The 26,732-nt window shown below is 37.0% G+C and overlaps 2 protein-coding genes across 2 annotated transcripts; both read right to left on the reverse strand.

The window, feature by feature from the left end:
* Positions 1–968: 968 nt before the first annotated feature.
* Positions 969–15,142, reverse strand: LOC139742843 (beta-lactamase domain-containing protein 2-like). The gene is made up of 8 exons (XM_071653359.1): positions 14,953–15,142; positions 11,316–11,479; positions 10,390–10,526; positions 9,749–9,980; positions 8,585–8,775; positions 5,455–5,538; positions 3,512–3,679; positions 969–2,866 (listed from the first exon to the last, which is right to left on the reverse strand). Exons 1-8 carry the CDS (start codon positions 15,093–15,095, stop codon positions 2,681–2,683), a joined length of 1,305 nt encoding a protein of 434 aa, XP_071509460.1. The 5' UTR covers positions 15,096–15,142; the 3' UTR covers positions 969–2,680.
* A 3,379-nt stretch (positions 15,143–18,521) lies between these two features.
* Positions 18,522–25,642, reverse strand: LOC139742846 (beta-lactamase domain-containing protein 2-like). Its single transcript, XM_071653361.1, has 8 exons — positions 25,403–25,642; positions 24,464–24,627; positions 23,542–23,678; positions 22,926–23,157; positions 21,828–22,018; positions 20,206–20,262; positions 19,459–19,551; positions 18,522–18,707 (listed from the first exon to the last, which is right to left on the reverse strand). The coding sequence occupies exons 1-8, from the start codon at positions 25,543–25,545 to the stop codon at positions 18,522–18,524; spliced, it is 1,203 nt and encodes a 400-aa protein (XP_071509462.1). The 5' UTR covers positions 25,546–25,642.
* Between the last annotated feature and the right edge of the window lie 1,090 nt (positions 25,643–26,732).

Below are 26,732 nucleotides of genomic sequence, written 5' to 3' on the forward strand. Positions count from 1 at the left end.
TTGATTGTATAACAGGAAGGGTGCATGGGTTGTCAATTATTGAAGTTTCGCGAACAGCAGCTGGTTTGAGTACTAGTATAATATTCTCCAGCTATTGGATAGAGCTTGGATCAAAACAACACACACACACTCACGCATATATACATATATATATATATATATATATATATATATATATATATATGGCAATAATGATGTCACAACAGATAAATGCATTAAATGCCAATCTTGATTTTAATGAATAATCCGAATTGTCGAGGATCCTTCCTCTTCATCAGGGATGACAGTCATCCCTGATGACGAGGAAGGATCCTCGAAAATTCGGATTATTCATTAAAATCAAGATTGGCATTTAATGCATTTCTCTGTTGTGACATCATTATTGCTATTTCTAGTACTGCCAATACGCGGAGCAACTACAATATATATATATATATATATATATATATTTATATATATCCAAAGAGAGAGAGAGAGAGAGAGAGAGAGAGAGAGAGATGAGAGTGCGAGAAGGGGTCCCGATGGCGTTGATCACTAGCTACGTCCGCAAATGCTCTTATCTTCTCGCACTATATACTATGATACTTATCATACATGTACATAATAATTATATATATATATATATATATATATATATATATATATATATATATTGATACGTACATACACATTCCCAGTCCCATTCTTAAAGGGGATAGCTAGTAACTGATCAGTGGGTATAAGTGGGAATGCTGGGGGATGATTGTTCCAATTCTGGTGAGATTCATTTAAGAGTACATTATGATTATTGTTGTGTGAAAAATATTTGCTTCAGAACGGTCTCATATTCAAGTAATGTGCAGTTTAAAGCCCCGTCACTGTACAGGCACGCTTACCTGGAAACACTAAACTGTACATACTTAAATATGAAACTATTCTGAAGCAAACAATATTTTCACACAACAATAGAAATATAATGTACTCTTAAATGAATCCCACAAGGATTGGAACAATCACCCCCAGCATTCACATTGATTCCAACTGACCAGTTACTAGCCATCCCCTTTAAAAAGCGTGGCGTCATTTTGTTAGAAGTGTGTCATGTCGGATGCTCCCTTCCGCCAATCAAATTTGCAATAGAGTAAAGAAAAGCGAAGAGCACGTTATCATTGCGGGGTCATGTTACTGTTGCGTTATTGCATATAACGCCTATATCGCTCATCATAATCGTGTAAAATGGACACAATGGTTTGTGCATTTGTGTCCGAGTAGGTAGATACAGTGAAACCCTCTCCGATTTAGATGATGTAATACCAATGTGGCAGCTGCACTCTTAGGGAATTAACATATTAAGCACAGGAAAACAAGACGAAGCCTGACCGATATCTACTTTATTTCGAACGATATCTTATCCTTACCTTCTAAGTTATAGTTTCCTTATTCTAGAGTATTATTACAGTTCTCTAATGATATAGTGATGTAATTTATGGAAGTGGTATATCCCTCCAAAACACGATTCATTATTCATTTAATGTTGAGATATTTAAAAAAGCGTCAACAAAGTATCATAATTAAAATGTTTTAAGAAATAAATAATCAGGCCAAGTTCCAACCCCCTTTCTTTCAGTGATTTCTTGAGTAGCAGTTTGAAGAAAAAAAAGAGTTTCTGTATAGACTTATATTTTTAAGCCCGTTCCTTTTACCAATATCTGAAAGTTGTAATCAGTTTATGTATTTTTTTTTCCATACTAAATAAATTTACCGTTGTTTGAGTATTCTATCGTCATTAAAAGGAAAAGTTCACTGTGGATTAAATGAATTCAACAATATCAGTAGTTTGAGCAGAAGTGGAAGTCTGATGAAAATCAGAAATCGTTTCTGTGTGTATAGTTGAAGAGTTTGTTTGCAAAAACCGATAAGTCCATATTTGCCAAATGGACATATTTGCGATTAAAGGTCAAGAAAAATAGAGAGAATAATAAGAAAATGTTTGCTTCTTTTGACCATAACTTCAATAATATACCTTTATATGTAGTGACCAATATATCATTTAAAAGGTATATTATTTTGTATTTTATGACAGAGGCCGTACTTCAAAATCTTCAAAAATGGACTTATCGGTTTTTGCAAACAAACTCTTCAGTTGTACCCAGGTGAAATCACAAGCTGTAGTACAGTCTTCTTATCCATTCAGCGATGGTGAAAAAAAAAGTCAATAATGGCTAACCTTTGAAGGGATTGTCAGATATTTCTCAAACTTTCACTGACGAGTTATGCTAATATTGCTGCACACACTAAGTTGATAATACACATGTCTATCAAGTTGAACTTGCCCTTCATACCATTTAGCTTTAATCATGAAGGTATTCCATTGTTGTTATTGTTGTTGTTTCAAGCTGATTCAAGGATATTTTATTTTTCTTGTTTTCTAGAATTATTTACCGAAACTCGTCCTCCAATATAATTATGAATGCCTTGGTAATTTTCACAAATATTATACTTCTTACAAATTCTTGTCTGCCTATGATTCATGACATTCCATTGTTGGTTGCGTATTACGTTGTGAAATATTTCGATAATTACGTAATGTGATGAAGGGAACTGGTACAAACACCTTCACCGATTTTCAAGAGAGAGAGAGAGAGAGAGAGAGAGAGAGAGGGAGATAGAGATTTGTACTTATAGTAGAACCCCCTCAAAATTAATGATTTTCAAGCTTTTGTAAACATCTATAAAGACTCTGCACAAGTTGATTAGTCCGAGGATCTTCACCGATAAGATATTGAAGCATGGTGCTACTGACGTAGGCGAATCCAACCTGATGCCCCGGGTCTGCACAGCCGTGTTGTCCGCCAGCTCCTGGGTGCCCAAACATTGTCACTCCGTCCTACACAAAGAAGGAAAATGTCAGGTCAGTCGATCGACGCATTATGTCATAACTCGATGAATATAGACATTAGAATCACGGGCATGAGTTAATTCAGTTATGTAAAAAGAAGTGTGAAATTTTTAGGGTAACAAATAACCTTTTATCGTGTTTATAGCAAACAAATAAATTGACTCAGCAAATAAAAGTAGCGAGGGTCTCATGTGGGATAATCATTTTGGACAGAATTGTTTATGAGAGGGTTATCACACAAATTAAGGCTGTATAATACAAACATTAGCAAATCAAGTTGCGGAAGAGCAGAGTAAATATGAGCCGGTATTGTGTGGAACGTGGTGTTTCGTTGAGGACTTGACTTGAAAAAGAAATCACTGTGGTTTCACAGAAAACTGTGGTAGTGTCATTGTGTTCAAATACGAAACCAGTTACAGTCAAACCTGCCTTAGCTGCCATCATAGTGGCCACCTTCCGTATACGACTTTTAAAACAATTCCTTAGAGAGAAAAAGCCAACGACCCTGGCTGTAGCGGTCATCTGTCTATAACGGTCACTTTTTCGTGTTTTCGTGTCCCTTGATTGGTTGCTGTAGACAGGTATGACTTTATAAGTAATATAGTCATCCTTTACGGCTGATTGGCAACATACCACAAACTTGTCAAGTTTCATCATCCCGCGACTGTTGGAGAGAGGAAGACCAAGAGTTCTGTCGACAGAAGGAGGCTCGAAATTCAGAAAATCGTCGATTCTCTCCTTCGACAGCAGAGTTCTGTTAGTAACTGGGTCTATGCCACCGGATGAAATTATTCCATAGAGCTGAAAACAGAAGAGCCTCACAATATAAACCGGAAATGGACACGAATATTACATATATTCGTCCTCTCATTCATTCATTCATTTTCCCATTTCTAACAGAAACATGGATATTTTACAGAAATTGAATACATAAATTTCATCATAATACATAATTAAGGATAAGGCTACAAAATATTATAAGTATACTTAAACGCTGGATATAAAAAAATATACATTAAAACTACTGGATCAAATTTTCAGCTTGTTTAAGGAATTTGTAAGTGCAAAACACCAGAGCAGTTAAAACGAACTGTACAATACTGGTTGAGGTGGGGATTCATGTTTTGAACATTCCTAAGTGAGATAATGAGAAACCTCTTATACAAAATATGAAAGAGCATGTAATTTTAAGAAGGATTCAACGTTATTTGACAAAATTTTGTTTTCAAATGGCTGAGATATCCAAAAAAGGTAATAATAATAAAAGGCGGCAGGCCACGCCTTTTATTAACATCTCTTTGTTTCACCTCGTTTTTAGATATCTCAGCCATTTTAAAACCCCATTTTCATTAAAAAAAAAACACAAAAAAGAAACTGTTGATACCCTTTAGTATTGCATGCTCTTTGACATCTCATAGAGTGGTTTCTTAATATATTGCAAAACGTTAAAAGCTAAATCCTCACTTCAACCAGAACAGTACACACTCTTTACAGGGATAGTGAAATATTCGTTAGTTGACAATTCAGCTTTTAAATTTTGTGGCATACTTAAAAACCACTATATGAAATGTTGAAAAGCATACATATAAAAATGGGGTTTGAAATGGATGATGTATCAAAAAAAAATATAGTAAAACAATGCAATCCGAATAGAAGGTGGGTCTTACCTTTGATAAAAATAACTTTGTTTTGGATATCTCATTCATTTCAAAAACTTTTTTTATCAAATAAACTTTGGGTTTATTTTAGTATCGTTCTCTTTCATATTTTATACGATATTTGTAATTATTATATAAAAAAAAATCATCATAAAAACACATTAGAAACCTCAAACCCCATAGCAACCAAAACTGTACCACCCCTTTAAAATACGAAATATTAGGTAGAAAATGAAGAACACGACACAAAAATAGATTTATACTTTTCTTGATGGTGTGTTTAGTCACTTGAAGGTGAAAGTTATCATTACTTTTGACACATTAACGATTAACGATTATCCTCTGAATTACGCCATTGCTTAATGAAAATAGTATTTAGGCCTTTGGTTGAAGAATTAATAATGATTATAATGATAATGATGATAAAGTGATAATGATAATTGTGAATTTACACTGCCTATAGTTTATATATACTCAATTGTGTACTGCAATATGATATAACTGAATCAAAAGAAAAAGAATAGATGAATAAACGTATTTATTATAACATACATTAATCATTCAATGAAAATCTTATAAAATAATAAAAGACATGAACAAAAAAGTTTGAAACAACTACATTAATCCATTTATCAGTGAATTGCTTCATATATCAGAAGGATAAATGGAACCGAAAATTATAGGTCTTTATATTCACAAACTTTTTTTTTTTCATTCAGCTCACAGAAATTAATATCAGATATCCGTCAATCCTTCGGCAAAAATGATTGCTCAATCTCTCAAGTTGTAAACTAATTACTTGGCATTTTTACAACATGGAAATAATTATAAGCTATTCATAGTGATCACATTAGCATTAAGTGCAGATAGCACCACGTCCGTTTTCTACATTGCAGTCATTTTTTTTTTCATGCGAACCTTTGCAAGGCCAGCCGCAGACCCGATACCGTTTGCTGAAGGCAATTCGATGGCTCTGTAAGCGGGATCGTTGAAGACTCCGAACTGTCGAAAAGACGCAAAAGTTTTTAATGCCGTTATTGGCTTTTTTTGGGTCCTGCCTTCAGGCATTTTGCCTCGATATGTACGTATCATTTTGACCCTAATGAAGTGAAGTGGGTAACTATTTAAGGTGCATAGGAAGATGCAGTGATAAAAACAATTTAAGGGGTGATTATTGTATGAGTTTCCGTATATCAGGTGTAAGTACATTTTAGATGTACTTGAAGTATTTTGTAATGCAATTGTATCAGGTTATTGCTCAGTTTACAATGGTTTAGTTTAGTTTAGTTTAGTTTTAATTTTCGCATAAGTGCTAACAATTAAAGTGTTTTTCATGAACATTTCTTTAACAGTCATGCATACTCACACACACACACAAAAAAAATATACGTACATGTACATGAATGTGTATATGTACATACTTATATCGGGTGTGTTCCCATTTTCACCGCGTTATACAGGTAGGGTGCAGCAGTAGATTGCGTGACCATAGAAAATTGGGGATAAGACCACCTCATCAACGCTTGTAATACAATGGTGTACAGAAATCGTGTGTGAATGCATACATCGTGGTATATTGTACTTGCCTGCCTACCCCTTTATGGTTTGTATTTCATGCGAATTTCTTAGTGTTTGTGAAGTTGACGCTAAGAACATTCCCTTGTCGAAAGCTAAGCGGTATCTGTGATGATCATCGTCATAAATAATTTATCAAGCAACAACAAAGGAACGTTTTGAAAGACGTATAATAGTAGGTTTTCAAGCCCAACTTCATCAGATTCGCCTTCGATTTAACGATGCGATCATTCAAGTTCGAGTGAATTTGAATGATCACCAAGATCGACGTTCAAAAAGGAAACAAGCTCATTCAATGTAATTTCATCAGCATGCCGTTTCATGAGTTTCTCACACAAGGGTGTGAAAAGGGCATTCAAATTAGAAAATGCAAGTGCAGTGCATTCAAATTCGAATCAGTGCGTCCGTGGAGAGGCTTATGTAATTCAAATTCACGATAAGGCAAACAACTAAAAAGTATGGGCAGTCTTTTTCGTTGTTGCTTTTATTCTTTGAAGTTACTCAGCTATTTGAATATGCAAATTAGATATTCCTTGAAATGTGATTTTGACTCATACTGAATAACTCGCATAACCTCACTTTAACAAACATGCATATACACTTTATTCATACACGATTTTAGCCGTTGCTACAATACAGAGTATGCGTGAACATCTCAAATACGGACACAATAATGGGGGATGAAGCATGACATTCATGCTTTAAGATTCGCACACGGCCCAGTCACAAAATTTGATTCGGTTAAAAATGAGCCGGATTAGCCCCGGAATGGAGGGTAATTTACGCTACAGTTCAATTCAGTTCAATTCACTTCAATTCAGTTCAATTCACTTCAATTCAATTCAATTCAATTCAATTCAATTCAATTCAATTCAAAATGATTTTATTTCCATATAAAGTAACACACACGGCAGGATTTCGAACTAGGTCCATAAGGAAATAAAACCGTATCGACCCGAGTCGAGCCGTAGAGTCCCGTATATTGACCCGTATCGAACCGTATAAAATCCGCTTCAAGTCCTTAACTGAATCCTTTTTGACCCCTATATCTGACCTGTATCAACCCGCTTCGACCCGTACCGACCCCGATGTAAACCTTGTCATCATCAGTTGCATGAAGGCAATGCGATATACGGCAAAGGTCCATACGGTTTTACGCTGCTCGTGTGCAGCAGCGGGTCGATGCGAGTCAATGTTGTTCGAACCGGGTCAATTCGGATATCAACACGGAATTGAAATCCGTGAGAAGATTTTGAACATGAAAAAAAAATCACTGCCGTATCGTGGCCCCCGGAATCCATCAGGAATTGACACGGGTTACAATGCAGGTCAATGCGGGTCTCTACGGCTCAAACCGGATCGATACGGTTTTAATTCCTTATGGACTCGGTACGAAATCCGGTCGTGTGTGACTCTAGCATTGACAACCAACAGAACTGGCGATATGACCCTTCGGTGAAATGGGTCTATCTACAGCTGATCCAATTGCGGCAAATTATGATCGATAATTATGGACACGGGAAACTAAGGAATGAAATCCAAATGGATCAATATGGATTTGGACGTATATATAGGACCCCTAGAATATTCTGGAATATGGCCAGTTCCTAAATGTTACATATACTGTTGGGGATGACTTGAAATTGACAGAAATGTCGACAGGAAAGAAATGCATCAAATACAATTAAGATAGACTTTGGAATGAAAATGAAATATTATTGTATCATCCGATTGTATGACAGTGAAAAAAGGCCCGTAGAAGTTGTGTATAATGTTAATCGAATTTGAACGTTCGAAGTGCGAAGTTGTGTTACTACAAATGAAATTGAAACCGGTATTTGGCACAAATTTGAATGTCTCTCCAGCTGGCGCGAAATTGAATGCCAACTTTGAGTCGTTAAATGGAATGAATTTCTCTCTAAATTGAATGACATGAAATACAAAAGGAATGACGTGAAATGAAGTTGAGTACTCAAAGAATTAAAATGAACCGTAAGAGAAGTGAAGTGACCAAAATCGCTTGAATTTGAACGCCTTTTCATAAATTCGAATGCAAATCTGATGAAATGGGGCGGGGAAATCCTATATAACAAAAAACAAAACAAAACAACAATCATTACAGCACTTCACTGCCCAGAACAAGACGTATTAATGAACATGCAGAGCAAATGAAAATTAGACATTTAGTAACACAGGATAGACATCTCAACTAATAATAGTCCCCCACCAACAATAAAAAATTAATGCAAATAGAACATTACCTGTGTCAACAACATAATAATTATGACCAGATCTATGAAAATATTGCAGTACGATCTCACGTTGAGTTTTCTGAATAGAAAAGAAAAAGTCGGTTTGGCGAAGAGCGGGGCAAAGAACGCTTGTAGACAAACTTCACATCCTCGACCTTTGCTACATTGTGTATGTGTGTGTGTGTGGGGGGGGGGGGGCGTGGATGTTCATGTATACGTACATCTGCCATTTCATTCAAATTGTCCAGCATTTCTCCAAAGGCGTTGGTGGCTATCATGTGCTTTAGAACTTGTCTTCCATCCGAAGTCTGTATGCTGTCTAGGAGTTGCAGCAATACCGGGCGACGGTCCACGAGAAGGCGGGCGACACGGTGGTTGCTTTCAAATGGAAGACCGATGTGGAAATCTATGCCTAAAACGAAATAGATTTAAACACTGTAATATTAGCAAAAAATTGTGCATATGTTCGTGCCAGAGGGTGCTTGTATGCTTGTGAAGGCATATAGACATTGCACTTTTAAATGTCAAAGATTACAAAAACAGAGATAATTAAAGTTTGAACAGTGAATGAGTGCTGAGGACTTGATTATAGGCGTGATAGATATGAAACGTAATCACCTTTAAGCATGTGAACTGCACATTGGTAAATTTGGCGTCATTAGCATATGGAAATCACGAAAGACCATTTTTATCAAGGAGATGTAAATATGATTTTATGAGTTATACTGTAGGATTTGGTTCTTACTGGGAATACAGATTTTCCGTTATGATACACCCAGCTAGCGTTAAAAAAAAAAGAAAAAGCAAATATAAATTCCTCCCCTTTCTCCCTCTCCTTAACGTGTCTCACGCGATCACTGTCTATACCGTTCCTCGCCCTAATGTTTAGTTTACAGTTAGTTATTCTGAAGGATCATTATTCCAAATGATTGTTAATTTGGAAAATGAAATAGGCTAGGTTCGTTAGTTCTAAGGTTCGTAAGCATGCAACTTCTTTTCATTTTCGGTTCAACAAACCTTCAGAAAAGCGAACATTATTTCATTTTCTGATAAAAATACCTAATGGGGGAATTACGACCCTTATTTCATTATTTCAGATTCACAAACCTTCGGAATAACGATAACGAACCTTATTTGATTTTCTGATTAACGAACATTTTTTTTTTTCATTTTCGGATTAATGACCATCTAACAATTTGTCTAAGTACGCCTATTGAGATTGCGTTTCGGAAAACGGACCTTCGGAAAACGGACCTTCGGAAAACGAACCTTCTTTCATTTTCCAATCACCGAACCTTCTAAATGAATGTACAATATACCATTTCGTCCCTTTTCTGAATAAGGAATCAAATTGACTGACTGAACGTGCTATTGGTTGACATTACCGAAAGGCTCGGCTATCTCCTCCTTGAAAAACTGCCCCAGAGTTCGATGTTGAGGGTCAACTCGACGCAAAAGCTCATTGGTTAGTGGTCCAAATGTGAAACCATGGTAACCATGGGTGTGCCCATCATACTCCCATTGTGGCTCTGTTCTGGCCATGAGTTCACCTGCCTTGGCAACGTCTTGTAGCAACTCCAGGCTCAATCCAGGTGGTGCGGATACAGGAAGCCCCGCCTTTAAAAGGGTAAAGTACTACTTCGGTCATGTGTGAATCACATATCATACATGCAATTTTATGAGAATAACTCACCTAAGAATGGATTTCCTCATTGAGATGTAATAGCATGTCGATAATTACTTTCTACATTGTAAAATTAAGTTTTATTTTCAATTGCACATTCTTTTAAGTTTGTTTGTGAATGTGTGTTTCAAAAAGAAATTAACATTGTAATATACTCATTCGAACATACATGTAATTTCACCTTACCATCAGATTTCTATCAATCAGTCACTACGTTGTTTAAAGTGCATGTTACTCTTACTTAGCAGATTAACTTATAAATGCGTTAGGAATTTCTCTTTCAGATTTCTTTTAAAGTCTTTTACCATATGACCAGACCGTTCATAAAAAAAGTTCAATGACCTTATGCTCCATCATGTCTTTGACGGTAACCTTCTCTTTGCCCTTCTGTGCAAATTCCGGCCAGTAGTGGGCCACTGGTTTGTTGTAGTCCAGCAAACCTCGATCTACAAGCATGGCAATGCACACTGACGCAACTCCTACATAGAGAAAAAAGAAAAGAATGATAATTACAATACGGGAAATAAGGTTTGAAGTAACAATCTCCTTGATTATTGATAGAGGACACATACAGTGACTAAACGAATTCAAACAGAAAATTCCATACTTACCTAAACAACAAGAACAAAATAAAACCTCAATAACAGACCAGAGGTGCAGTTTTAATTAAATGGGAGTATGGGGCCGCAGCTCACCCGGCAAAGTTTAGACAAAAGGCCGGATAGAACTATTAACTTAAACTCTCTAATAACTATCAATGTGCATGAAAAATTCATAGCATTGCGTAGGAATAAGTTGATATTAAAGTTGTAAAATTCTGCTAGGATAATAAGAAATTGGTGTGTTGCCAAATCACTCCATCTGCAGCAAGAGACGTCCCCCCCCCCCCGTTCCATTTCCGGACTTTGCCTGTGTGTGAGAAAGCTACTCTCTTCTTCGAATTAGAATACGTCTGTGGCTCAACATGATTGTGTATCATGAAAATACCTTATATCATCACAAAGAGGGTCACAGGTGTATTTTTTCTGCTCTATCTAAATTCCCTGATGCAATTTAATACCTTGCTACACGAGTAAGAACACGAACATCTGATCATTTGTGTCGTTTCACGTCTGTCGTTGTGATGATAAATTTTGCGGGGGTATTTTCGATCAAGCTTCTTCTCATTTCTGTTTGCAAGTTTGAAGACAGGTTTATCACAATCATCTTGCCTGAAACGGACGTTCACAATAATTCAGAAACAATAAAAAAACAAAGATGGAATTCACCTTTCGTTGATGAGAAGAAAATGGAGATAGTGTCCTGCCGCCATTTCTGCTTGCTCTCATAATCTGCGAATCCACCCCAAATGTCGACGACTTTCTTTCCTCGATGATAGGCAGCAAATGCCGATCCTCCTGTACGGGGATCTCGACCACTCTCAAAGTTTGCTCTGTGTCAAAGATAGAACAAGGGTTAATTATTTCAGAAGATTATAATTTGAATGAAAGATCAACCATTGTTTGTCAACTACGAAATATAGTCCGTAACTATTAAGCGGGGGGCCGAAAGCTAAAAAACAGAGATCGAGTTCCACTCCCTCTACAAATTAAGTAGACCATGCTATTTTCAAGTTTTAATTGTAATATGCAACATTCCACTGGTCTACCTTAAAAAAAAAATGTTGAGAAAGCCTCCAAATCGAAGATGGCGTCCAAGATGGCGGCCATATTTACTGAATTTGTTATTTGAAAGAATTTGATAGAAACATTAGATTTGAACGAATTTGATGTCATATGAAAGAGAATAATCTTTTACACGTTGATACCATTTTTGTTGGTTATTGTGGTAACTGGATCTAGATTTTAAGGAAAAAAACTCATTTTATGATATTTTTCTGAAAAAATGAAAATCATGAAAATGCTTGATTCAGCATAAATTAGAGAAAGACTGAAGGATTATCTTGAAACGTCTCAAGAATTTTGTTTGACATATAATTCATATTTGGACAAAATTAGAGGTAAGTTACATTTTCGGTTCAGGAGTTATAATGTCTCAAACTTGAAAACTCATTTTATGTTTAAAAAAATGGCCACTCTCGAAGTCTTGAAGTCTTGAAGTCGCACGCTAAGACTACTACACGCACCACTGGCGCCAGTGCCAGTGGTGCATATAGTAGTCTTGGCAAACGCATACCAAAGTGTTAGCTCAGGTGACGCTGATCGCTATCATTTTAACGTAGATCTTTCTGAAGCAGATGAGATGAAGCAAAAAATATTTTTCAAATAGAGGTAGAATCTTGAAACTTTGTACCAGTCTTGCTATAGAAGTTTTAAGACAAAATTTACATCAATCACTCTAAAAATTCAAGATGTCTGCCATCAAAGTTGATATAGTGTATTGCGCCAAAGTAAATGTATCATTTCGATTTTGATACAATTTTGTCTGTTTTACTGTCTATTCATCTGTTTTTTTTTTAATATTCTGAATGAAATGCTATTTTGAACCGTCTTAGGTTTTTATGGAGAATTTTTTTCAGAATGCTTTCTCTAAAAAGTAAAAAAAAATGAAATTGAAAAATGTTTATGATAACCATGTACAAATTAACATCTTTACCATATATTTGATATTCGGAGAAAATAAGAGGTCAGTATTGTATTTGGTTCAAGAGTTTTAATGTCTCAAACTTGAAAAATCATTTTCATTTCTTTGAGAAAAGTCAGTTTTCGTGCTTTAATGTTTAAGATGAGAAAGCACATGTTGTAGACTTTGCTAAATCATCATTTCACAGTGGAACAAATGATCTGCCTTTTGATTGCGTTAAAGTATAGTGAACGAAAAAAAAAAGGGACGATATTCATAAACAAGGTGATTTAAACATTTCTGGAAAGCATAAGTCTCTAGGAATATGAATGATTAATTTTCAGAAGGTAAAAACGTCTCCAGAACGATGGAGAGATGGTGTTTTGAGACCCCTTTTAGACCACCTGAACCCGATCTGACGGCGAAATTTTGGTGACCCAAATCATGACGTCACGAAATGTGCGCTGTGGTACGCACTCCATCCACACAGTCGGCTCCGTCTATAGAAGACCTTTGCGGACATAATTCGTTTGGGGCATACGTATGGAAAAGGGCATACGTATGCAACTGCCTTTAGCAAACGTCTGCTGTTGTTTGGCAAACGTTTGCACGCTGCGAGGGCAAACGTTTACAATTTTTCTTCTTTTTTTAAAGCAAACGTATACCGTTTTTATACGTATGCGCAAAATGCCAGTAAATTGATTTTCAAGGCAACCAATGAAGTTAGCTGTTAGAACCAGCTGATCAGCTCAGTACGGCTCAGGTCTGCTCAGATCATCTCAGTATGGCCAATAAAACTCAAGTGGAAAAGAAGTGCAAAATCCCCCCTAAAAAAACAAACAAAAAACAAAACAAAACAAAATCTTCAGCTCATTGAAGAAGGCAGATTTAACCATGTTCCAGCTGAGGAACTAACAAGGTACGGTGTGAGATTCCACGCACACATTAAACGAAGTACATTATATATATGCGCAGTAAATTGACATACGTATGGAATGGGGCATATGTATAATAGATAACATGCAAACGTTTGCTAAACACCCTACAAACGTTTGCCGAACAACACTTACTGATTGGTCAATTAGCAAACGTTTGTTAAAGGCAGTTGCATAATGTATGCCCGTTTCCATACGTATGCCCCAAACGAATTATGTCAGCAACGGCCTTCCATATCCGTCACCTCTCCCTCGCTTCTTTTACAACCCCGACTTTGCCACTGTCACTATCAGTATCATTGTCACTGTCATCACTCAATTCACTTTCGATGTCAAACTCAAAGTCTTTCCGTACAATATAAGGTGAAAATTGGACGTTTTAATGTCTCAGCCGAGAAAGCAGACGCGACTAAAGACAGGCCAGATATTGCATCTGCTCACCAAGAAATACGTGCTTTATGAATGGCGGCCTCGATGTCCCGCTGCACTCGTAAAGGGTTTTGTTCATTTCGTGACGTCATATTTTAGGGCTCGAAAAAGCTGTTCCGGAGCGAATATCGGTGGAGCAAATCAATCAGTTTTAACTCGCGATTTCTCAGTGGCGCGAAGATCCTTTGATAAGTCACATAAAAAAAAGAAAAAAAAATCTGTTTTAGGAGACATTTCCCTCTGCTTTGACACCTTATTATGATTTTCTTGCTTTTAATGTCTCATTCACCATAATTTAACGGTTAGACGAATGTTTTTAAGATACATGATGATCTCATTGAAAATGATGCATGCTCTTTTAGAACATAAAGCCAAATGAATACACTTTTATTATTATTATCATTATTTATTTGACCAGGTAAAGAATATGGGATACATATCATAAATATTACAAACATGAACCAAAAACCAGAATGAGCATTGCAAAATCATACACTGCACTGTACATGTTGCACAAAATTAAAATGGAATAAATCGAGACAACATGAGGGTCAGGGCACACAAAAGTTAAGCAAGACATTTGATATTGCCCGTAGGCATGTGAGCCTGCTCATTTTGCCCCTAAGAAACATTTAACAATCATTCAGAACTAAAAAACTATCACTCGACCCCAGATATAACGCCATGGTCCGCGTCAAACTTCAAAACATGAAAACCACAATAAAATTCCAGTATAATCATCCAACCAATGACTCCGTGGCCCAGAGCACGCCTTGTGAAATAAATTATACAATAATAGATTTACAATCCATACATTAACTGATTTAAAAAACTGAAGAAAAAAAACTTCAACATTAGCAGATTCCTGGATTTCCACCCAATCCCCAACCCTAAACCTTTGACCTCATAAACAATAATCACAACCCATAACGTAACCTTTAACGACTAACTTACTTGACAATTTTTAACGACGACTCACCTGAAAGCCTTTAGGACGTCTTCGAATCCAGGAGCTACATAACCCTCTGTGACGACAGGTGGTGGAGTCTGAAAGAATCTTGGCAGGAAAACCACCAAGATGGCTGTCACACCCATAAGGGCAGCATTCTTCATCAGCCCCATACTTACAGCAAGGAGTTACCAGATTACAGTGACTCGGCAGTTCTGACTTTACTCCAAGAAGTGGGTGTCAGTATACGATCAAGAACCAGAGCGGAGACTCAGGCCCACTGTGTTATCGTTCGATCAAAGAACAGGCAGTTTGCACTTCACCAGACACAGTAGAACTTGTCTAAAATATTTAGTTGGCATAATAATATATAATCAAATAAAAAATCTGCCCAAAGGGTGCCTAGGAACAGGACGAAGCTCCATTAGCAAAATATGCACTTTGGACCTTACTCAGACTGAGAAAAGAATTAGTATTTGATGCATCATGCTCATGCGCATTCTTGTCGCTTTTTCTTTTTGTTTTTCAGCAAATAAATTATATATATATATATATATATATATATACATATATATATATATACCTAGATATATACACACACATATATATATATATGTACATATATGTCATGAATTGCACTGTCTGTGATTGTCATAACAATGTATCATCATTATCATTAATGAGAATACATATAATGTGTGTGTGTGTCTGTCTGTCTGCCTGTCTGTGCGCGTGTGAGTGTGTGCCTTCTTACAGCGTGATTTTGGAAGTTAAAGTTAAATGTTTGGGCAGTAAGCTAGCTCAGTCGGTAGCTCGTCTACTTCACGATCCAAGGGACTATTCCCGAGTCCAACTGAGCAATGTTGTGTGTAATCATAATGCCCCCTCTTGTAACAGGCAAAAAGCTCTGTCCCTCGGATAGGACGTAAAATGAAGGTCCCATGGTATTGTGTCAGAGAGTCGCAACTCATGCATGTAAAAGAAATCCCTCTTCATGTATTCCTCGCAATCAATGAGCAGACTAACCAGACTGACAAAGATAGAGGAATGTATAGAATAATAACTATTTTAACATGCATTGTCAACTTGGGTGTAGATGCAAGTGTGTCCATATAACGCCGGTATTCGTTTACATATTTATTCAATAATACCCTTTCGCAATTATCTCGTTTACGCTATGCAATGCGGAGTAATGTGAATGCTTGTGTGGGTGTATGAAAATATGTGATGCATGTGTCAAAGTTTTTGCCAAAGGAAAGCGTGTAATTGTATCCGTTTCTGTCTTTTTTAATATGAATGTCTTAATGTCTGACGGTTTTAAATGATATATCTGTGTTTTGGAAATGAAGTTGTGAAATGAATAAGCAATACTACAATGTTATCATACGAGTATACCTGTTCTGTAATGTAAGATATCAATGCCATTTTTTTCTTCTCTCTCTCTTCAAGTTTGCTATCTCTTTTTTTTTCTTTCATTATACTGGCCAGGTTTATGGTCGCCTACTTGAATGTGTTTGTACATCTTTAAAGGTATAACCCTGTGAATGCATATAATAATGTGTGTGTCAACGCTAGCGCATGCTTTTACGCATGCGTGTGAGCGTGTATCAAGCCCCTAGTATGTGTTCATGTGCACTAGTCTACATCATGTGATTATAAATACACTCTAAAAGAGCGGAAAGGGGGAAGGTGCAAACATGCATTGTCAGCTTGGGTGTCGGTGCAAGTGTGTCCATAAGGCTGGTATTCGTCTATTGAATACGTATCGATTACATAACACCCTTTCGCAAAATATTTGGGTTACGATATGCAATGCGGAGTAATGTGTATGCTTGTGTGGGTGTATGAAAATATGTGATGCATGTGCCAAAGTTTTTGCCAAAGGGAGGTGTGCGCTGTTATAATATGTGAGGGGTAAAAATGTCGAGTGTGTTCAAGAGTGTAATTGTATCCGTTTCTATTTGTATTATATGAATGTTTTAATGTCTGACTGTTTTTAATGTTATATCTGTGTTTTGGAAATTGAGTTGTGAAATGAATAAGCAATGCTATAATGTTACGGACAGACGCACTCACACACACACACACACACACACACACACACACACATATATATATATATATATATATATATATATATAAATATACAAAGTGTATACATATATATATATATATATGTATATGTATATACCTATATGATTACATACATGTACATTTGATACATATTGCGTATGTATGTAGGGCCTACGTATATATGACGAGTATATACAGTTTGTGTGCGTTTTACTGCACACACACATTCATTGCATGATTATGGACAAAATGTAAGAAAGAAGTTGAGTATAATGATTAATCTGTGGAAGCTTCAAGTTCTTCGCGCCATCAACGTCCCAAAAACTCAAATTTACACCCCCTCACACTTCACTACCCCCACATCACGTTTGCGAACCCCTCACATCATCCATCAGCCCATTGATACCAAACACAGCAGGCATACCCCCAAAGCCTTAGTGTATTAATTTATACAGTTCCACCTAAGTTGGTTGATGTATTTCGAATGATATCATTTCAATCATTACTGCTGTTATTGCTTATTCATACTATACTGCTACTACTGTTCCATTATTTTCACTGCCAGTGTATGTCATAATATTGCCGCTCCGTTGTAGTGAATGTCATGTTACTGTCTATATTCCGTTTGATTTTCTTTTCATTTTCTTTTGGCTTTTTATTTTTCCTTGTTTTTGCCTTATTCTGTTCAAATGTATGGAAATTGGTTGCTTTTCTGCTTTTGTGTTTACGTCCCAAGCCCTTGAAAAAGACCGGTAACTCGGTCGAAAGCTCGGGAGAATTAATGGCTATTAGTGAACATATTGCAACGTCAGCGAGCAGTCATTCCTCCGTCACACCTGTACATAAAGATAATGCAGCACCCACAACGTATACGAGGCTGAGCCCACTTCACCTTACATATTAATATATTATATTGTAATTGCTCCGCGTATTGACAGTACTAGAAATAGCAATAATAATGTCACAATAGAGAAATACATTAAATGGCAGTTTAAATTCAAAATCCAAATTTTCGGGGCCTCCCCTTCATCCCTAGCGAATTTTCGGGGCCTCCCCCTTCATCCCTAGCGAAAACCTTCAAAAATGGCTAACCTTTGATGGGATTGTCAGATTTTCCTCAAACTTTCACTGACGAGTTCTACTAATATTGCAGCACACACTGAGTCAATACACATGTCTCAAGCTGACCTTGTCCTTTATACCATTTAGCTTTAATCATGAATCTATTACATTGTTGTTGTTGTTGTTGTTGTTGTCTCAAGCTGATTCAAGGATATTTTATTTATTGTGATCTTGAATTGTTTACCGACACTCGTCCTCCGATATTATGGATGTCTCGGCAATTTTCACAAATATTATACATTTTACAAATTCTTGTATGCCCAAAGATTCATGTCAATCCATTTTTGGTAGCGAATTACGTTGTGAAATATTGCGATAAATGTGATGAAGGGAAGCTACAGACACCTTCACCTAGTTAAAAAAAAGGTGAAAAATTTGTATTAATGGTAAAAAACCCATATTGATTATAGATGTTCAAGTTTTTGGACACATCTATACAGACTCTGAACGAGTTGATTAGACCGAGGATCTTCACCCAGAAGATATGGAAGCATGGTGCTACTGACGTAGGCGAATCCAACCTGATGCCCCGGGTCTGCACAACCGTATTGTCCGCCAGCTCCTGGGTGCCCAAACATTGTCACTCCGTCCTACGAAAAGAAGGAGAACGTCAGGTCAGTTCACATATTAAATCATAACTCGATCCTTCGAATATAGACATTAGAATCACGGGCATAAGTTCAGTTATGTAAAAAGAAATGTGAAATTTATATAGGGTAACAAAATATAACCTTTTAAAGCAAAGGAACGTTCACCTTTGAAATAGCTATCTTGATGTTAATTATATCATTACTTTGACTCATCAAATAACAATAGCGAGGGTCTCATGTACAATAATCATTTATGACAGAATTGTTTATGAGAGGGATATAAAAAAATAGAGATGTATGATACTAACATTAGCCAATCAAGGTGCGGAAAAGCGGGAAGAAAATATGATCCGGTACTGTGTGGAACGAGATGTATACGTTTAAGACTTGACTTGAAAATGAAATCACTACTATAAAACTGTTATAGTTTCACTGTGTTCAAATACGAAACCAGTTACAGTCAAACCTGCCTCAGCCGCCATTTTTCTATAGCGGCCACTTCCGTATACGACCATTAAAACTATTCCTTAGAGAGAAAAGCCAACGAACCTGGTCATATATAAAGCATTCATCTGTCTATAACGGTCACTTTTTCGTGTCCTTGAGTGGCAGCTATAGACAGGTTTGACTTTATAAGTAGCATGGTCATCTTTTACAGCCTGATTGGCAACATACCACAAATTGATCGATTTTCATCATCCCGCGACTGAAGGAGAGAGGAAGACCAAGAGTTCTGTCGACAGAAGGAGGCTCGAAATTCAGAAAATCGTCGATTCTCCTCCTTCGACAGCAGAGTTCTATTAGTAACTGGGTCTATGCCACCAGATGAAATTATTCCGTAGAGCTTGAAACAGAAGAACATCACATTTTTTTTATTCAATCGGAAATGGACATACATATTTCATATATTCATTCTTTCATTAATTCATTAATTTTCCATTTCTAATAGAAACATATAGATATTTTACAGAAACATCATAATACATAATAAAGGATAAGCTTACAAAATATTGTAAGTATACGGAAATGCTGGATATAAAAAATATGTACATTAAATTTACTGGGTCAAATTCCAGCTTGTTTAAGTAATATGTAAGTGCAAATAGAGAAGTTTAAAGGGATAGTAAAATATTCATTAGGTGACAATTCACCTTTTAAATCTTGTGACATATACTTAAAAACCACTATATGAAATGTTGAAAAGCATACGATTCTATGAAAATGGGGTTTGAAATGGATAAGATATCAAATAATACAGTAAAAGGATGCAAACTTAATATATAGAAAGTGGGTCTCACCTTTGATAAGCATAACTTTGTTTGGGATATCTCATTCATTTCAAAAACATTTTTTTAATCAAATAAACTTTGGATTCATACCTAAATTACTCCTATTTGGCATTTTACACCATGGAAATAATCATATCCTATTCATACTGATCACTTTGGCAGATAGCACCACGTTTACTACATAGCCGCCATTTTTTTTTCATACGCACCTTTGCGAGGCCAGCCGCAGACCCGATACCATTGGCTGAAGGCACTTCAATGGCTCTGTACGCGGATCGTTAAAAACTCCGAACTGTCCAAAAGACACAAACGTTTTTACAGTTTAATGCTCTCTTTTCGTTGTTATTGGGTTTTATTGGGGCCGTGCCGTCAGGCAGATTGCCCCGTCAGATACGTATCATTTTGATGTAGTGAAGCGAAGTGGGTGATTATGTTATAGGTGAAGTGGAATAATCCTATGTATAATGATAAAACAATTTAAAGGGGAAATCAAGTCCAAATATAAGTTAGTCTGATAAGGAAGAGTAAAATATTGAAATATATTGATCGAAATCGGAAAAAATAGGAAGTTACGACATTTTGAAGTTTTCGCTATCATGTTTTCTTTTTCTTTTTCTTTTTCTTTTTTTTGAGGGGGGGGGGGACAGTCTTGAAAAATCAATATGAATATGCAAATGGAAAAATGAGCATGTCAACCCTTCACAACTTACCATATAGTTTGTACATAAAATTTTGAAGTTTCCTGTTTTTCATTCAAACGCAATTATGCCCGAGACTCAATCCTCGTATCTCTAACTGATCACTATTCTGAAGTTATTTAACCAGGACAGGAATAACATCATGTTTCAGACTTCAATGACAGAAGAATTGAATTTTCGTCATTTCTTTTTGATACACGATCAATGGAAATTTGTTAGGTATAACGTGTTAGCTTATTCATTTGCATAGTCATATCCACTGTACAAGAACTGTTTTGCAGAAATAAGCAAAACTTCAAAATGTCAAATGACAAATGCTTATAATGAAATGGTGTACAGAGAGTGCGTGTGAATGCATACATTGTGGCATGCCTAAACCTCTATAGTTTATATTCCATGCAAATGACTTTCTTTCGTATTTTTGAAGTTGACGCTAAGAATATTCTCTTGTCGGCAGTTAAGTGCTATCAGTGATGATCATCATCTTAAATTAACCGAACAACAAAGGAAAACATTGAAAGACGTATAAAACACAATAGAAATACCAATACACTGCTCAGAAAAAGACGTTTTAATGAACATGAAGAGTAGAGCAAATTATTATTGGACATGACACAGAACAGACATCTCAACTTATACTAGCCCCCCCCCCCAAAAAAAAAGAAAAGAAAAGAAGAAAAACATTTAAAAAACGCATGTCGATAGAACCTGGTTCAACAAAAACATGACGGAAATGAGAAAATACGAACTATATAGATATTGTGGTGTATGTACGAAACAGTTCTTTGATAATTTAAAGAACAAGATAACACAACTTGCTGTATATAAAGAGAGATGGACGGGGACGGGGGGAGGGGGTGGGTAAGGGGAACAAATAATTATGGAGACTCGGGAGTGATGGAGTTAGCTGGTATAGGGCGATCCAGTCGGAGGCTTTTTTGTATTGCGACATAATATGACCAGATAATCTGTAACAATATTGCAGTACGATCTCACATCGAGTTTTCTGAACAGAAAAAAGTCGAGGGTGTGACAAAGAGCGGGGGCAAAGAACGCTTGAATACAAACTTCACATCCTCGACCTTTGCTACATTGTGTGTGTTGGGGGGGGGGGGATGTTCATGTATACGTACATCTGCCATTTCATTCACATTGTCCAGCATTTCTCCCATGGCGTTTGTGGCTATCATGTGTTTTACAGCTTGTCTTCCAGCCGAAGTCCCTATACTGTCAAGGAATTGCAGCAATACCGGGCGACGGTCCACGAGAAGGCGGGCGACGCGGTGGTTGCTTTCCAATGGAAGACCGATGTGGAAATCTATACCTGAAAGGAAATAGATTTAAACAGCATTAGCAAAAAAAAAAAAATGTGCATGTGTTTGTGCGAGAGGGTTCTTGTGTGCTTGTTAAGTCATGTTATAGACATTATCCTTTAAAAAGCCAAAGATTAAAAAAGCAGGGATTTAAGTTTGAACAGTGAATGAGTCCTAAGGACTTTACGTACGTGTTTACTGCACAATGGTGAATTTGCGCTACTAGCAGCTGGAAATCACGAGAAACCATTTCCATCAAGGAGATAATATGTTAAGCTACTGTAGGAGTAGGTTCTTATTGGAAATGATAACAGACAATTATGATACGTGACTGGCTGCAAAGAACACAAATCCCCCCCCCCCTCTCTCTCTCTTTGTCATAATATTCAATCGTTTTGTTTGCTTTCTCTTATTTCAACCACTGTCTACCGCCCCTCGCCCTTTGGTTACAGTTCGTGATTCTGAAGGTTCATTATTGCGAAAATGAAATAAGATTCGTGAAGCCGAAAACGAAATGTAAAGTACCTAATTACGAAGGTTTGTAAGTATAAGTACTTTTCCTTCTTATTTTTTTTTTCATTTTCGGACTAACAAACCATTTTGGGATAAACGTACCTGATACTGAAATTCGACCCTTTATACTTCATTTTCATATTCACAAACCTTCGGTATAATGATAACGAACCTTATTTGACTTTCCGATTAACGAACCGTCTGAATAACGCCTAAAATCTATGGATAAACGAACACCTTTTTTTTTTACATTTTCGGAATAATGAACTTTCAAAATAACGAAACTTATTTCATTTTCCAATCAAAGAACCATAGGAATTTAATAACCAAGATAAACCATTACGTCCACCTTTTCTTAATAAGGAATCAATATGACTGACTGAACATATTATCAATGGACATTACCGAAAGGCTCTGCTATCTCCTCCTTGAAAAACTGTCCCAGAGTTCGATGTTGAGGGTCAACTCTCCGCAAAAGCTCATTGGCTAGTGGTCCAAATGTGAAACCATGGTAACCATGGGTGTGGCCATCATACTCCCATTGTGGCTCTGTCCTTGCCATGAGTTCTCCCGCCTTGGCAACGTCTTGTAACAAGTCCAGGCTCAAACCAGGTGGTGCGGATACGGCAAGTCCCGCCTTATAAGAGTAAGTAAAACTACTTGCAATTATGTGTCAATCACAAACATGTATCATACATGCCATTAATGTGAAAGCGATTCACGTAAGAATAGATTCTATCATTAAGATGTAATAGCACGTCGATAAATACTATCTACATTGTAAAATTAGTGCCATTTTCAATTGCACATTCTTTTAAGTTTGTGAATGTATGTTTCAAAAACAAATTAACATTTTAATGTACTCGTTTGTACATAATTTCACCTTACCATATCAATCGGTCACTTTTGTTTCAAATGAATTTTACGCTTTGTCTTCCTCCCTTTCAGATTTTTAAAGTCTTTTCACCATTGATTACTTGTTACGAGACCGTTCACATTTCCTTATAAAAGATTTAATGACCTTATGCTCCATCATGTCTTTGACGGTAACCTTCTCTTTGCCCTTCTGTGCGAATTCCGGCCAGTAGTGGGCGACTGGTTTGTTGTAGTCCAGCAAACCTCGATCTACGAGCATGGCAATGCACACTGACGCAACTCCTACATCGGGAGAAAGAAATAATTGCAATCCGGGAAATAAGGGTTGAAGTACTAATCTCCTTGATTTTTGCTAGAGGAATGTCCAGTGACTAAATGAAGGCAAACAGAAAACTCCACGCTTACCTATTAAAAAAAACCACCACCAACAAAATATAACCACAAAAACCAGACCAGAGGTGCAGTTTTAAATGGGAGTATGGGGCCGCAGCTCCACCCCTGACAAAGTTGAAAAGGCCGGAGTGAACTAACTTATACTCCCTGAGAATTATCAATGTACATGGAAAATTAATAGCTTTGCGTAAACAAGTTCACCTTAAAGTTGTGAAATTTTGCCAGAATAACAAGAAATTGGTATGTTGCCAAATCACTCCATCCGCTGCAAGAGACGTCGGGTCGACCCCCCGTTCCATTTCCGGACTTTGCCTGTGTGTGAGAACGATACTACTCTCTTATTCGAATTAGAATACGTGTGTGGTTCAACATGATTGTGTATCATGAAAATACCTTATATCAGCACAAAGAGGGTCACAGGGTGTATTTTTTTTCTGCTCTATCTAAATTCCCTGATGCAATTTAATACCTTGCTACACTGGTAAGAACACGAACATCTGATCATTTGTGTCGTTTCACATCTGTCATTGTGATGATAAATCTCGCGGGGGTATTTTCGATCAAGCTTCTTCTCATTTCTGTTAGCAAGTTTGAAAACAGGTTTACCATAATCATCATGCCTGAAATTGACGTTTACAATAATTGAAAAAATAAAAAACAAAGATGAAATTCACCTTTCGTTGATGAGAAGAAAATGGAGATGGTGTCTTGCCGCCATTTCTGCTTGCTCTCATAATCTGCAAAGCCACCCCAAATATCGACGACTTTCTTTCCCCGATGATAGGCAGCAAATGCCGCTCCTCCAGTACGAGGATCTCGACCACTCTCAAAGTTTGCTCTGTGTCAAAGATAGAACAAGAGTTAATTATTTTTGACGATTATAATTTGAATGAAAGATCATCCACGAAATAATTATAATCTGGAACTATCTGTTCCTTATCCATTTACATAACTATGTGTCCGTGTCTGATGCTTCCTTGTTGTTGCCTGTTGTTGCCGGTACACGCTAATCCTTTTTCCTTGCTCTTTATAGTGTAGCTGCTAAGAGTCGATGCTAGGAGACACGTTGCACTGCACTATCTTGATTGGAGTGGAATTTTATAGGATCAGAGTGAAAATGGTTTATTTAGTCCGTTGTCCCATTCATTCACCATTTCAGATTATTTCACAGCCCTTCTAAGCACTTGAAAGCTGTTGATTAATCTGTCGTGAAATATTTATAGTTCAAGATCGAGATAGTTCTCAAAACACTGCCCCTTTCAATAAGTATAGGCAGGTATAAATTTAGATTATTTTCAATTTATTTCTATGCTAACAGCATACACAGCAGTCTACATGTAATCTCCGATACTACATGTATTTGGAATCAAACTCAACTTTTCCCCCATTTCTCTGAAAGAAATCTAGTTTTCATGCTGTAATATTTACGATGAGAAAGCACCTGCTGTAGACTTTCCTTTATCGTTTGACAGTGGAACAAAATACATAATGTATCATGCATTTGGTTTGCAGTGACTGGTAGATCGATGTTAAGGTACTTTTAATAATCTAAGTGAATAATATGGTCTTTCTGAACAGGAAGCCAGATGAATACACTTTTAACGACGACTCACTTGAAAGCCTCTAGGACGTCTTCGAATCCAGGAGCTACATAACCCTCTGTGATGACAGGTGGTGGAGTCTGAAAGCATCTTGGCAGGAACACCACCAAGATGGCTGTCACACCCATAAGGGCAGCATTCTTCATCAGCCCCATAATTACAGCAAGGAGTTACCAGATTACAGTGACTCGGCAGTTCTGACTTCACTCCAAGAATTGCGAGTCAGTGTACGATCAAGAACCAGAACGGAGTGTCAGGCCCACCGCTCTGTTATCGTTCGATCAAAGAACAGACACTTTGCGCTTCACCAGACACAGTAGAACTTGTCTAAAATATTTACCTGGCATAACATATATGTATATAGCAAAAAAAAAAAAAAAATCCGCCCAGAGGGTACCTTGGAACAGGACGAAGCTCCATTAGAAAAGCATGCACTTTGGACCTTACTCAGACTGAGAAAAGAAGTATCATGCGCATTCTTGTCGCTTGTTCTTTCTGTGATTTTTTTTTCAGCAAAGAATATTTACCATGAATTGCACTGTCTGTGATTGTCATTACAATTTACCATTATTATCATTAATGGGAATGTAATATATAATATATTTGTGTGTGTGTGTGTGTGTGTTTGTGTGTGTGTGTGTGTGTGTGTGTGTATGTGCACGCGCGCGCGCGCGCACGTGTGAGTGTGTGCCTTCAATCTTACAGCATGATTTTGAAAATTAAAGTTCAATGTTTGGGCAGTAAGCTAGCTCAGTCGGCAGCCCGTCTGCCTCACGATCCAAGGGACGATTCCCGAGTCTGGACTGAGCAATGTTGTGTGTAATCACACTGTCCCCTCTTGTAACAGGCAAAAAGCTCTGTCCCTCGCAAAAAGGACGTAAAATGAAGGTCCCATGTGTGAGACAGTCGCAACTCATGCATGTAAAAAATCCCTCTTCATGTATTCCTCATGTTATCAATGAGCAGAGTGTTTACTCGGGTGCAGTGGTCCCGCCTTACACCCAACTGGACCCCCATGGAAGACCAGCTACAATAGTGCAACTTCATATGGGCTATCCAGCCGTCTTCTCAGATGTAAACTTAAAAAAAAAAAACACACAACCAGCAACAACAAACAAACAAACAAACAAACAAACGACTTCCTATCTGGTCAGACTGACAAAGATAGAGGCATGCACAGAATAATTGCTATTTTTTCTCCAATTTCGGGGGGGGGGGGGGTAATTATACCTATCGCCGTATGCCCCTACTCTAGCGTTGCATGAGAAAAAAAAAAGTCCATCATTGATCCTTGATCTAGGGATCTATGAATCTATCCTGTGAACTGAACGTGAATATTCAT

The sequence above is a fragment of the Diadema antillarum genome, unplaced genomic scaffold (assembly GCF_040938485.1).
Source record: "Diadema antillarum isolate AM-2024a unplaced genomic scaffold, OU_Dant_1.0 seq00001027_RagTag, whole genome shotgun sequence".
Lineage (NCBI taxonomy): Eukaryota > Metazoa > Echinodermata > Echinoidea > Diadematoida > Diadematidae > Diadema > Diadema antillarum.

Coding starts and splice junctions, on each gene's coding strand:
- LOC139742843 (XM_071653359.1), bottom strand. CDS start 15,095: ATGGGGCTGATGAAGAATGCTGCCCTTATGGGTGTGACAGCCATCTTG. Junction 9,981..10,389: donor AAGACATGATGGAGCATAAG/GTCATTGAACTT, acceptor ACCCTTTTAAAG/GCGGGGCTTCCTGTATCCGC. Junction 8,776..9,748: donor GGAGATAGCCGAGCCTTTCG/GTAATGTCAACC, acceptor ATTTCGTTTTAG/GCATAGATTTCCACATCGGT.
- LOC139742846 (XM_071653361.1), bottom strand. CDS start 25,545: ATGGGGCTGATGAAGAATGCTGCCCTTATGGGTGTGACAGCCATCTTG. Junction 23,158..23,541: donor AAGACATGATGGAGCATAAG/GTCATTAAATCT, acceptor TACTCTTATAAG/GCGGGACTTGCCGTATCCGC. Junction 19,552..20,205: donor CTGCGGCTGGCCTCGCAAAG/GTGCGTATGAAA, acceptor TTCTGTTTCAAG/CTCTACGGAATAATTTCATC.